Source organism: Myxine glutinosa, chromosome 1 (assembly GCF_964187855.1).
Source record: "Myxine glutinosa chromosome 1, kmMyxGlut1.1, whole genome shotgun sequence".
NCBI lineage: Eukaryota > Metazoa > Chordata > Myxini > Myxiniformes > Myxinidae > Myxine > Myxine glutinosa.
Genome location: NC_136261.1, coordinates 76398296 through 76411781, shown reverse-complemented (window position 1 = coordinate 76411781; position 13486 = coordinate 76398296). Strand labels below are relative to the sequence as shown.

The window sequence follows — 13486 nt, the reverse complement described above, 5'->3', positions numbered from 1 at the left end:
CCCCCTCCCCACCCTTCCCCCTTCCCCTTCCCCCCTTCCCCCCTTCCCCCCCTCCACCCTTCCCCCCTCCACCCTTCCCCCCTTCCCCTCTCCACCCTTCCCCCCTCCCCCCCTTCCCCCCTCCGCTCTCCACCCTTCCCCCCCTCCACCCTTCCCCCCCTCCACCCTTCCCCCCTCCACCCTTCCCCCCTTCCCCTCTCCACCCTTCCCCCCTCCCCCCTTCCCCCCTCCGCTCTCCACCCTTCCCCCCTCCCCCCTCCCCTCTCCACCCTTCCCCCCTCCCCCCTCCCCTCTCCACCCTTCCCCCCTCCCCCCTCCCCCCTCCCCTCTCCACCCTTCCCCCCTCCCCCCTCCCCTCTCCACCCTTCCCCCCTCCCCCTCCCCTCTCCACCCTTCCCCCCCTCCCCCCTCCCCTCTCCACCCTTACCCCCCTCCCCCCTCCCCCTCCCTCTCCACCCTTCCCCCCTCCCCCCTCCCCTCTCCACCCTTCCCCCCTCCCCCCTCCCCTCTCCACCCTCCCCTCTCCACCCTTCCCCCCTCCCCACCCTTCCCCCCTTCCCCCCTCCCCACCCTTCCCCCTCCCCACCTCCCCACCCTTCCCCCCTCCCCCCTCCCCACCCTTCCCCCTCCCCCCTCCCCACCCTTCCCCCCTCCCCCCTCCCCCCTCCCCCCTCCCCACCCTTCCCCCTCCCCCCTCCCCCCTCCCCCCTCCCCACCCTTCCCCCTCCCCCCTCCCCACCCTTCCCCCCTCCCCCCTCCCCCCTCCCCCCTCCCCACCCTTCCCCCTCCCCACCCTTCCCCCCTCCCCCCTCCACCCTTCCCCCCTCCCCTCTCCACCCTTCCCCCCTCCCCTCTCCACCCTTCCCCCCTCCCCTCTCCACCCTTCCCCCTCCCTCTCCACCCTTCCCCCTCCCCCCTCCCCTCTCCACCCTTCCCCCCTCCCCTCTCCACCCTTCCCCCCTCCCCCCCTCCCCACCCTTCCCCCTCCCCCCTCCCCCCTCCCTCTCCACCCTTCCCCCCTCCCCTCTCCACCCTTCCCCCCTCCCCCCTCCCCCCTCCCCTCTCCACCCTTCCCCCCTCCCCCCTCCCCTCTCCACCCTTCCCCCCTCCCCTCTCCACCCTTCCCCCCTCCCCCCTCCCCACCCTTCCCCCCTCCCCCCTCCCCCCTCCCCTCTCCACCCTTCCCCCCTCCCCTCTCCACCCTTCCCCCCTCCCCCCTCCCCCCTCCCCTCTCCTTTCCCCCTCCCCTCTCCACCCTTCCCCCCTCCCCCCTCCCCCTCCCCTCTCCTTTCCCCCTCCCCTCTCCACCCTTCCCCCCTCCCTCTCCTTTCCCCCTCCCCTCTCCACCCTTCCCCTCTCCACCCTTCCCCTCTCCACCCTTCCCCCCTCCCCTCTTCTTTCCCCCTTCCCTCTCCACCCTTCCCCTCTCCATTCCCCTTTAAACCAAGGAAGTTTAATGCAGGAGGCCATGGGGCATATCAAAGCGAGGTTATGGTTGCCAACAAGTTGTTTTGTTTGTGTGTCAAAGCAAGGAAGCAGATCATACCATTTTTACGTCTTTGGTACGACTCACTCAGGTTTGGGTTTGAACCACCGACCTCCAAGACTCAGAGCAGACGCTCTAACCATTACCCCACCGAGTCTGGTAAATTAATAAATTAATTGTGTGGCCATGCTTTACCTGTTGTTCAGTGAGTCACTTCACTTACACTACATATGGTTGATGGTTACGCATCCTATGTGGTGCACCATATTTGAGCTATTTTCCATATATAGAGTCATACCTCTGTGCTCACAGGCACCGATTAGATTGATAATGTTGGGATGGTGACCAAGCTTGCACAACACCTCAAGCTCACCGGCGAAATCCCTGTGGTCATCCTCGGACGCAAATTCTAAAAATACAGACAAAAACGAGAAGCAAAGAGCGACTTAGTCACCATCAGATTCTTTCTCAACGTATGTTGCACGTGCACGCACCAACTTGTGTCCGATTGCTGCGAATAGCAAAATAATGAAATTCCCAGCAGCCAGTTTGGTTTATGAGGAAATTCCAACAGTGTTTGTTATAAAGGACACTACTGGACAACCATCTTTTAATATTTGCTGATCACACTAAAAATAAATAAATCATTGACTGCCTGCTGCACCTTTGAGCATTTTGATGGCGACGTTGATCTTCGTGCCATCCTTCTTGACCAGAGCTTTCATCACCTGTCCAAAGTTACCCTCTCCAATCATATCCTCAAACTTTATATCCTGCCAGTCGAGCAGAGGATAAGTGATTGGCTCGGATGGTGGTTTTGGTCGACGGCTCAGTGTGAGAGTGCCAGGAGAAAACTGGATGACCGGATCTTCTCGCTGTGGAAAGAAAGATCTTTTAAAAATACAACCAAAGCTCATCAAGTGCAAGGCCGAAACTATTGTTTTATAGTTAAAAAAAAATATCTAGATGTGAACAGGTTTACAGTAAAGACAAAAAGGTGTGTAAGTCTCTCCAGCACAGTAAGGCATAGAGGTAAATTAACAATATAGTCGTTTAAATTTTGCTTTATAGGAGCTATGCTCCAACGTAAATTGGAAGAATGGACGCGACAAAAAGCTGGAATTCGTCCGAGTTTCTTTATCAACTCAAATCAACTCGGGTACTCTGAAAAGCCCGTTTATCGGGCAGCAATATATATACACATTATCCCGGAGCGTTTGCCCGGGAAAGGCGAGAGGGGGCGTGCCCGGGCGTCCTGGACGAGGCCTGGCAAGTCGAGAGCGGGCATGCCCGGGCGTCCTGGACGAGCCCGGCATGGTGATCGCTCCGCGTCCTCGGTAGGTGCAAGGCGATTGTGTATACCCAGCGGTAGCCGCTACACACGTCCCCCCAGAATCGACTTGCAGGGTCAATTTAAGGGGGGTCCTGATGACCCGGCCGAAGCGACCCCTGGCGGGTCGTGGGGGGGGGGGGGTCCGGTGTGGTGGTGGGCAGTCGAGTGGGGGGCACCGTGGATGGGGGGCGGCCTCGCCACGGCGGAAGGGCCAACCGTGGCGGTTGGTCGATGTCCACGTGCGCCGTCTTGAGGCGGTCCACCGCAATCCGGTCCGACCTGCCGCCGATGTCGATGACGAACGACTTGTCGTCCCATCGCAGGACCCGGAAAGGCCCGTCGTACGGCGGCCGGAGTGGCCCCCGATGTGCATCATGACGCACAAAAACGTACTCCGCTGTGCGAAGCGCTGGGGGGACGTAGGACTGGGGGTCACCGTGGTGGGACGTTGGCACGGGGGCAAACCGTCGGGCGGTCTCCTGGAGGTCCGAGCGCTGGTGAGCTGCGGACCAGGGACTGGTAGCGTCGGGCACGAATTCGCCCGGGACGCGTAGCGCCTGGCCGTAGACAAGCTCGGCGGTGGACGCCCGGAGGTCCTCCTTGGGGGCCGTGCGGAGGCCCAAAAGGACCCACGGCAGCCGGTCGGCCCAACCGCCGTCCTGAAGGCCGGCCATGAGCGCGGCCTTCATGGAGCGGTGGAATCGCTCACACAACCCGTTGGCTTGGGGGTGGTAGGCCATAGTACGGTGGAGCTTGACCCCCAGGTTGCGGGCGACCGCGCCCCACAGCTCGGAGGTGAACTGCGGTCCGCGGTCCGACGAGATGTCCGCCGGTGCGCCGAAGCGGGCGACCCAGGTGGCGATGAAAGCCTGCACCACGTCGGCGGTGGTGGTGGAGACGAGGGGAACGGCCTCCGGCCACCTGGTGGTCCTGTCCACCATGGTGAGCAGGTGTGTGAAACCCCGTGATGGGGGGAGGGGGCCCACCAGGTCCACGTTGACGTGGTCAAAACGTTGTTCGGGCATGGTGAAAGGTGCCAGTGGGGCCTGGGTGTGTCGGTGGACCTTGGCCTGTTGGCAGGCTGTGCAGGTGCTGGTCCAATCGCGGACGTCCCGTCGAAGGCCGTGCCAGACGAATCGCGCCGACACCAGCTTCTGGGAAGCTTTGCGGCCCGGGTGGGAAAGGCCGTGGAGGGAGGCGAAGATGCGGCATTGCCAGGTAACGGGCACGATGGGGCGAGGCTGGCCTTGGGAGACGTCGCAGAGCAGGACAGTGTCCGCGAAGGGGATGTCGGCCAGGCGGAGGCCCGTGTCCGCCGCCCAGAGGGCTTGCACCGTGGTGTCGGTGGTTTGGTCCGCCGCCATAAGCGCGAAGTCCACGCCGAGGTGGACCGCGTTCAGGCTGGCCCGGGAAAGACAGTCGGCCACGGCGTTGTCTTTGCCGGCGACATGCCGGATGTCCGTGGTAAACTCCGACACGGCGGAGAGGTGGCGCTGTTGGCGGGCCGACCACGGCTCCGTGACCTTGGCCATTGCGTAAACCAACGGCTTGTGGTCGACGAACGCCGTGAAGGGTCGGCCCTCCAGGAGGTGGCAGAAATGGCGAACGGCCAGGTGTAGACCGAGGAGCTCACGGTCAAACGTGCTATATTTGAGCTCGTTCGGCCGGAGTTGCCGGCTGAAAAAAGCGAGTGGCTGCCAAACCCCGTTCACCCATTGCTCATGTACGGCGCCCACCGCGTAGTCGGATGCATCCGTGGTGAGGGCGATGGGAGCGTTGAGCACCGGGTGAGCGAGCAGTGTTGCGTCGGCGAGGGCCCGCTTTGAGCTTTTAAAGGCCGCGTCCATTGCTGCAGACCAGACGACGTCGTGCTTGGCAGGCTTGCCCCGGAGGGCTTCGTAGAGGGGCCGCATGAGTTGAGCAGCGCGGGGCACGAAGCGGTGATAGAAATTCACCATTCCCAGGAATTCCTGCAGGGCCTTTATGGAGCGGGGACGCGGAAACGTGGTGATGGCCTCGACCTTGGTTGGCAGCGGCACGGCCCCGTTCTTGGTGATGTGGTGGCCCAAAAAATCAACGGCCATAATGCCGAAGTGGCATTTGGCCGGGTTGACGATGAGGCCGTGCTCGCTGAGGCGCCCGAACAGTGTTCGGAGGTGGAGGAGGTGCTCGGCCCGGGACGTGCTGGCGACGAGGATGTCGTCCAGGTGAACGAAGAGGAACGGCAGGTCGTGCAGCACGCCGTCCATCAAGGGCTGGAACGCCTGAGCCGCGTTCTTGAGGCCAAACGGCATTCGCAGGCATTCGAATAAGCCGAACGGCGTGATGACGGTCGTTTTTGGGACGTCGGCCGCCCTGACAGGTACCTGGTGGTATCCCCGTATTAAATCGATCTTTGAAAAAATGACCCGTCCTGCCAAACGGGCGGAGAAGTCTTGGATGTGCGGGATCGGATACCTGTCGGGGGTGGTAGCATCGTTAAGGCGGTGGTAGTCGCCACATGGGCGCCAGCCGCCCACTGGTTTTGGGACGATGTGTAGTGGCGAAGCCCACGCGCTATCGGAGCGCCGCACGATGCCGAGGTGTTCCAAAGCGTCGAACTCGGCTTTGGCCACGGCGAGCTTGGCTGGGTCAAGGCGGCGGGCTCTGGCGTAGACCGGCGGGCCCGTGGTTGGTATGTGGTGCGCGATCCCATGTCGTACTGCGACGGCCGAAAACGTCGGCCACGTGAGGGCCGGGAACTCCGTGAGCAGGCGAGCAAACTCGTTCGCCGCCGGGAGGGCGCATGCCAGCTCGGTCGGAGCGGAGCTGCTCAATGTGCATGCCAGGGAGCTGAAGGTCTCGGCGTTGATGAGGCGACGCTGTTGGACGTCCACCAGCAGTCCGTGTGCGCAGAGGAAGTCGGCGCCTAGCAGAGTCATGGGCACGCTTGCGGTTACAAAAGTCCAATTAAAGCGTTGGCCGCCGAAGCAGAGGGTGACGTTGCGTGGGCCGAAGGTGCGGATGGCTGATCCGTTGGCCGCAACCAAGGAGGGGCCGCAAACCGCGGACTGCCTGTCCTGATCGGAGGCGGGTATAACGCTCAGTTGGGCGCCGGTGTCACACAGGAAGTGCTGTCCTGACGCTTTGTCCCTGATGAAAAGTAAGTTGCCCGTGTGGCCGGCGCTCATGGCTGGTAATGAACGCCGGCCCGGCCGTTTCCCGGCTTGCCGAAGGTGCATGGGGGTTGGCATGTCCGGGCCTTCTGTCCGAACCTGGCATGATAATAACACCACGCCTGGTCAGGTGGAGGCCCCGGTCGTCGTGCTGGAGGTGGTCGGCGCGGCGTAGGGGCCGCCAATTGCGTCGGCAGTTCGGTTGTCGACCGTGCCGGGTGCTCGGGCGCCATGGGCGTTGCTTCGGACGGCGGTGGGCTCCAGGTCGCTGCTCCAATGCGTTGGCCTGCCGCGGAGATCTTGTCGGCTTCCCTGGCGAGGGCGCGGGGATCCGTGATCGTCGTGCTTGCCAGGGCGAGGCGTACCGGGCTAGGCAGCTGACGGAGGAACAGCTCCCGGAACAGGAATGCCGGAGAGTGCTCGCCGAGCAGCGAAAGCATGTAGTCCATTCGTTCGGACGGGCGCGTGTCACCGAGATCGGGCAGGTCGAGCAGGCGCCGTGCGCGTTCCGCTGATGAGAGGGCGAAAGCGTCGAGGAGGAGCTTTTTAATCACGCCGTATTTGTCAGCGGCTGGCGGGCTCTTGAGGAGGCTCAGGGCGCGGGCCGCGGTGGCGGAGCCGAGCGCTGCTACCACATGGTGGAAGCGGGTGTCGTCGGCCGTGATGCCTCGCAGGGCGAACTGGGAGTCCGCCTGGGCGAACCAAACCGCCGCGTGAGCCTCCCAGAAGGTAGGCAGTTTGAGGGTAACTGCCATGTCCATGTCGGATCACCAATGTAGGAGCTATGCTCCAACGTAAATCGGAAGAATGGACGCGACAAAAAGCTGGAATTCGTCCGAGTTTCTTTATTAATTCAAATCAACTCGGGTACTCTGAAAAGCCCGTTTATCGGGCAGCAATATATATACACATTATCCCGGAGCGTTTCCCGGGAAAGGCGAGAGGGGGCGTGCCCGGGCGTCCTGGACGAGGCCTGGCAAGTCGAGAGTGGGCATGCCCGGGCGCGCCCTGGCGTCCCGGACGAGGCCTGGCAAGTCGAGAGCGGGCATGCCCGGGCGTCCTGGACGAGCCCGGCATGGTGATCGCTCCGCGTCCTCGGTAGGTGCAAGGCGATTGTGTATACCCAGCGGTAGCTGCTACAGCTTTTTATTTTGTTACAGTAGTGGGACACAAAGCTGGAATAAGCATGCTACTTACTATGATTAACTTGCTTGTTCTTAATCACATATTGTGTGAAAATTATTTGATAATTAATTATTAGTCTTATTTGTGAAATAATTATTTGATCAAAATACTTCTAATCTTGTTTCATGATGTTGAAGATGTAAGAGAAGATAGCGTCCGCCGGGGGTGCATTCGATCGTCTGGCGGGGGAGCATTCGAGCGTCTGGCGGGGGAGCATTCGAGCGTCTGGCAGGGGAGCATTCGAGCGTCTGGCGGGGGAGCATTCGAGCGTCTGGCGGGGGAGCATTCGAGCGTCTGGCGGGGGAGCATTCGAGCGTCTGGCGGGGGAGCATTCGAGCGTCTGGCGGGGGAGCATTCGAGCGTCTGGCGGGGGAGCATTCGAGCGTCTGGCGGGGGAGCATTCGAGCGTCTGGCGGGGGAGCATTCGAGCGTCTGGCGGGGGAGCATTCGAGCGTCTGGGCGGGGGAGCATTCGAGCGTCTGGCGGGGGAGCATTCGAGCGTCTGGCGGGGGAGCATTCGAGCGTCGGGTGGGGGAGCATTCGAGCGTCTGGCGGGGGAGCATTTGAGTGTCTGGCGGGGGAGCATTTGAGCGTCTGGCGGGGGAGCATTCGAGCGTCTAGCGGGGGAGCATTTGAGTGTCTGGCGGGGGAGCATTTGAGCATCTGGCGGGAGAGCATTTGAGCATCTGGCGGGGGAGCATTTGAGTGTCTGGCGGGGTTGTGTTTGAGCGTCTGGAGGGGGTGCATTTGGGTGTCTGATGGGGGTGTATTCGAGCATCTGGTGGGGGTGCATTTGAGTGTCTGGCGGGGGAGCATTTGAGTGTGTGGTGGGGGTGTGTTTGAGCGTCTGGAGGGGGTGCATTTGGGTGTCTGATGGGAGTGCGTTCGAGCATCTGGTGGGGGTGCATTTGAGTGTCTGGCGGAGGAGCATTTGAGTGTGTGGCAGGGGAGCATTTGAGTGTCTCGCAGGGGTGTGTTCGAGTGTTTGAGTGGCGGGGGTGCGTTCGACCATCTGGCAGGGATGCATTCGAGCATCTGGTGGGGGTGTGTTTGGGCGTCTGGTTGGGGTGCGTTCGATCATCTGTTGCGGGTGCATTCGAGTGTCTGATGGGGGTGCATTTGAGTGTCTGGCAGGGGTGCGTTCGAGTGTCTGGCGGGGGTGCGTTCGAGTGCGTGGCAGGGGTGCGTTTGAGTGTCTGGTGGGGGTGCATTCGATCATCTGGTGGGGGTGCATTCAAGTGTCTGGCGGGGGTGCGTTCAAGTGCCTGGCCAAGGGTGGGGGAGGGTCCAGCATCTGGCCAGGGCAGTGGGTGTCCAAAAGGTGGGCGTCCAAATATTCGGCGGGCGGCGCTGGAGCGTTTAATGAGTAGGATGAGAGCTGCTTATGAGTAAATGTTTGGTGTGAGTGTTTGCTCGTGTACAAGCATTTTTTGAGCATGCCTATATTTTATTTAATTAACACGTATTTTTCAGCGTTGGCTTAAATGTGTAATTCTTAAATAATATTGTTATGGTTAATGATTTCCCACACTGAAAATTACAGTTTGATTACCAACGGAAACTAGTCACAAGGTTGATTTGTTTAGGAATTTATAATACGAAGTGAGATGGACACAGATGATGAAGCATGGACGCACAGAGCCAGGCTGGTAGATAAAAGTTCTCCGCCGTCGTAGAACACTTCCTCTCAAGCAAAGGAAACCCAAGAGAGCCAGTAGGATTGTGAGGCAGGTGGCAGCCACAGAGCCCAGCATGACCAGGAGGAGACGTGAACCACCAGCCTCAGACCCTTCTCCACCTTCGAGGCCCATACTTATCGTGCTTACTGCAGGAAATGGGAGAGAAAAGTTAAAGATCAAGTTAAATCCAACATAATATGGGAAAATGGTGCTGTCAAAAGTTGGAAATTGAAATAAATGAAAATTGAAAGTTAGTTATGAGAAGCCAAGGAATGTTATAAGTTGATCCAGAGGAGAACAAGGGACGAAGTGCATTTAATTAACTCTTCATTAACTACTTAACAAGGTAATGGACTGGCAGGATAGTCCAGAAGTACGCACACTCACCTCTGAATTGTCCAGCCTGATTTAGAATCTAAACCCATCTATAAACTGCCATCCTGGTGTTTCACAGGCACGGTGTGGCATCAATGTGCGTGTGGTCCCTCAGATGGACGTTAAACTGATTGTCCCATCTGCCATCATTTGTTATTGGGCATTACAGATACCACAGTGTCCTTCTCCAAGAGTACATGATCACTGGCTCCCTGAACAAATTACAATCACCGGCATCATGCCTGGACTGAGGGTAACAAGTAGTCTGATTTTCTTGGTGGTAACTTGACACCAGGTTAACTGCTTGCTATCTTAAGAGTGTGTTTCCTGTCGATAAACAAACTAATCAGGTAGCTTGCATGATTGAATGAAAAACAAGTCCTGCTGGTGAAGGATAGTGTTGATCTGTGTTGGCAGACAGGTAGAAGAATGGATGAAATCAACAGGACGTTGATCGAGGTATGCTAACCACCGTGGGAAGTAAGGAGAAGCTTCAGCTTCAGGCATTAAGCCTTAGTCTGGGCAAAAGTTTGCATGTTTCATGTGAACGGCCTTCTTCAGATGTGAAGATAAACCAACGCAGCACAACACAACAAGGTAATATATGAAGCTCATACATTTCCGTTACTTCACCTATACCGGAACAGAAATCTGATCTTATTTTCAACACTAAAGATGCTGTGCAATTTGTTTGATCTGCAATAGTCTCTGTTTCTTTCCTGGACTTTCATGGAGGCATGACCGGTGATTGGCCCAGTTGTTGAATATCTGCCAATACTAATTTTGTAAAGTATTACATAAATCCACCAATAAGTTTGGCATTATATTACTTCGTTTTTTCATTTGAGGTTCATCTCACCGACCAGCGGCGGCTTTGTATGCAGCTCTTTGATGACGTTCGGCGAGCTGTCTCCGACATTGTTCCTCGCCACAACCTCCACCAAATAGGGCCTCTCTGGAACCAAGCCCACAAGTCTGGCATCTGCCACCGTTCCATCTGGACCGTCGACCACTACCACCTTCTCACGTGGTGTTGCATCTCCGTAAACCTGTCCCATCAAATCACGTGTCCATAAAAAAATAAAACACAAATATGAAATTCAAAATAAAATGCATCGATAATGGGGTTTTTTGGGGGGTTTTTTTTGTATACAAGATCGAGGCTCGTGTAAGCGCGAACATCAATCACAAAAAAAAAACGGACACATAAAACATACAACAAGAAGACGTCATGCGGAGCACGATACTTGCAAAATCCGCCCCTCTCCCCCCACCCCCCAAAAGTTTTCCATTGATACAGCAAATTGTACATTTCATGAAAATCAAAGCTGGGGTCAACAGGATGAAAAGTGACGATTTTTCAGATGAAAAATGATGATGTTAGAAGTTTGACCTTGAGTTGACCTTTTGACCTCAAAAATAGTTGGTTTCCCAATTCAGTGAGGCAATGCACAAATGCTGTTCTATTTTCAAGTCAATCGGATGAAAAATGATGATGTTAGAAGTTTGACCTTGAGTTGACCTTTTGACCTCAAAATAGTTAGTTTTCCTATTTAGTAACACAATGTACAAATGCTGTTCAATTTCCAAGTCAATCGGATGAAAATCGACGGTTTTTCAGATGAAAATTGATGATTTTGGAAGTTTGACCTTGAGTTGACCTTTGACCTTTTGACCTCAAAAATAGTATGTTTCCCAATTTTGTGACTCGATATGCAAATGCTGTTCAATTTTCAAGTGAATCGGTTGAGAATTGACGGCTTTTTAGATTAAAATTGATTTTTAAAATTTGACCTTCAGTTGACCTTTGACCTTTTGGCCACAAAAATAGTACATTTCCCAATTTAGTGACTCAACATACATATGCTATTCAATTTTCAAGTTAATCCGATTTAAAATGGCGATTTTAGAAATTTGACATCCAGATGACCTTTGACCTTTGACCTCAAAATCAATAGGCTTCTCAATTGGGACGACCTAGACAGCTTGGTGAAGTGTCGTGACGATCGGTTTAGAATTGTGACCTGCAGGCCTGTGACAAACAGACAAACAGACAGAACCACAAACGCAACCGATCAATATACTTGAAAAATCTTCGATTTTGCAATTAATAAAGGGCGCTGGAGACAACATGGGGAGAGAGAGGGAAGCAGACAAGTACAACAGTGGAGAACAGGGACATCGGGAGATCTGTGGGAGGGAGAGGGCTTGGGGGGAGGAGGTACGGGAAGGGGGGTGGGGATGGGATGGGAAGGGATTATCCTGTACTTAACAGTTTCTGCACCAATGGCTAAACATTGAATTACAAGCGAATTCATAAGGAATTAAAAGAACTATTCGATGTTTTTTTGAAGAAAAGGATGAAAATAGGAGAGACACAAAGAACAAGTACAGGATAATAGGAATGCATAGCAGGAAGAGCACAGTTGTGACAAGAGCACCAAAGGTTAGGGCAAAGTCAAGTGACCATTCTTTGAAACACAACAAACTGCATCAGAGGACGTCGAGGAAATCACAAAGTGTGTGTGGAAGTTACTTCCTGATCCAACGGGCAGCCCCGATTTAGCTCATTCAGATTCTGCTTTGCTTGGGTCTGTGAAGGAACACCTCTGAGGAAAATATCTTGGAAATGGTACTGAGGTCAAAGTTACTGTCACGGTGGCAGAAGTGGCAATAGTGCCAATGTCATGTACATGCCCCTATAATCGTAACTTGCCTCAACGGTATCATTTGTAATTTAAGAAAGTTTGGTAGAAAATACCTTTGGTACTACCCTGGTCACTCGCATCCGAGCTGTCCAGCTGGGTTTGAATCCTGGCCCAGCTATAAACTATCATCCTGATGTTTTGCAGGCAGGGTGAGGCATCAATGTGTGTGCCATCCATTCGATGGGCATTAAACTGGGAATCCCGTCTGCCAACATTAGTTTGTTGATGTTAAAGATCCCATGGTGTTCTTCGTGAAGAGTATGCGTGTTGTCGCCAGAATCCTGACAAAATTCCAAATTCCCACTCTAACCTACAGGGGCACTGCATCAGCAGCACTGCCATGCCCCTGTAAGAACTGATGCTAACCCGAAGCCAAGCGTTGCATACGAACGACGACTACCCTCATAGTTTGTGATTTTGAAAGTTTGAGGGGATACAATCCACCAGCATTTGAACAATACAACACTATGGCAACATGACGATGCACTATTGCACTATGGCAACATATGGATGACTGCAACATGACAACGCTATGGTGCACACTGCACACTGCAACGCTAGCGCACCAGGTTTTTGAGCAGGCATAGCATTCATTTTGACCAGAAGTGCATGGAAGAAGTTTCGGGAACTGAGTGGCGTGCTGATGAGGGGAGTGTCGTTGAAGGTGAAGGGAAAGGTGTATGCTGCATGTGTGAGAAGTGTTATGATTTATGGGAGCGAGACATGGGTAATGAATGTAGAGCAGCAACGAAGGCTGGAAAGGGTGGAAATGTGAATGGTTCGGTGGATGTGCGGAGTATCGTTGAGAGAATGAATGAATGAATGAATGAATGATCGTTTTAAGGCCATTTTTCCCCGCTATACAAGGGTTAGCCTCGTAGCGTGGGTTAGCCTTGCGGGCCCCACGACCTCATGGTTCCCTGTTTGAGGCAATGTTTTTATGGCCGGATGCCCTTCCTGCCGCCAACCCTTAGTTGCCTCTTACGATGCGCAGGGATACGGTGTACCTATTCTAAATCGGTGTACACACCGGGATCATTCATCCGAGCAAGCTGGTACTCAATTTGCCGACCTCGGAAGGATGACAGGCTGAGTCAACCCCGCTGGTGTTAATTCAGCGATCGACCGGAATTCGAACCCAGGATCCTAGGATCCCAAGCCTGCACCCTAATCGCTAAGCCAACACCAGGCTTAGACAGGAAGACAAATGATGAATTGCGAAAGATGATGGGAATAGAGCCTGTGATTGATGCTGTGAAGAGGAACAGGTTGAGATGGTTTGGTCATGTGTTGAGGAAGGATGACAGTGACTGGTTGAGAAGAGTGATGGAAATGAATGTAGAAGGAAGTAGAGGATGGGGAAGACCGAGAAAGACTTGGCTAAAGGTCGTGGAAGAACAATGCGGGCAAGGGGGTTAACAAGGGGAGATGCAGAAAATAGGGCAATATGGAGAAGATTGTCATGGGGTCCGCAAGGCTAACCCCCGCTCTAGCAGGGAAAATGGCCTTAAAATGCCTGTTGTTGTTGTATAGCATTCCAGTTGTCAAACGCCAACACCTATTTG

General features: G+C 55.3%; 1 protein-coding gene across 1 annotated transcript in view; it reads right to left on the bottom strand.

Moving 5' to 3' along the window:
* Positions 1-1694: 1694 nt before the first annotated feature.
* LOC137423400 (tyrosine-protein kinase receptor Tie-1) overlaps positions 1695-13486 on the bottom strand; it is a 65220-nt gene continuing 53428 nt past the window's right edge. Inside the window, exons 16-19 of the mRNA XM_078773462.1 lie at positions 10073-10262; positions 8797-8984; positions 2151-2361; positions 1695-1895 (exon numbers count right to left, since the gene is read on the bottom strand). Of these exons, the coding sequence (XP_078629588.1) occupies positions 1711-1895; positions 2151-2361; positions 8797-8984; positions 10073-10262 (774 nt within the window). The 3' untranslated portion in view covers positions 1695-1710. The remainder of the gene's footprint in view (positions 1896-2150; positions 2362-8796; positions 8985-10072; positions 10263-13486) is intronic.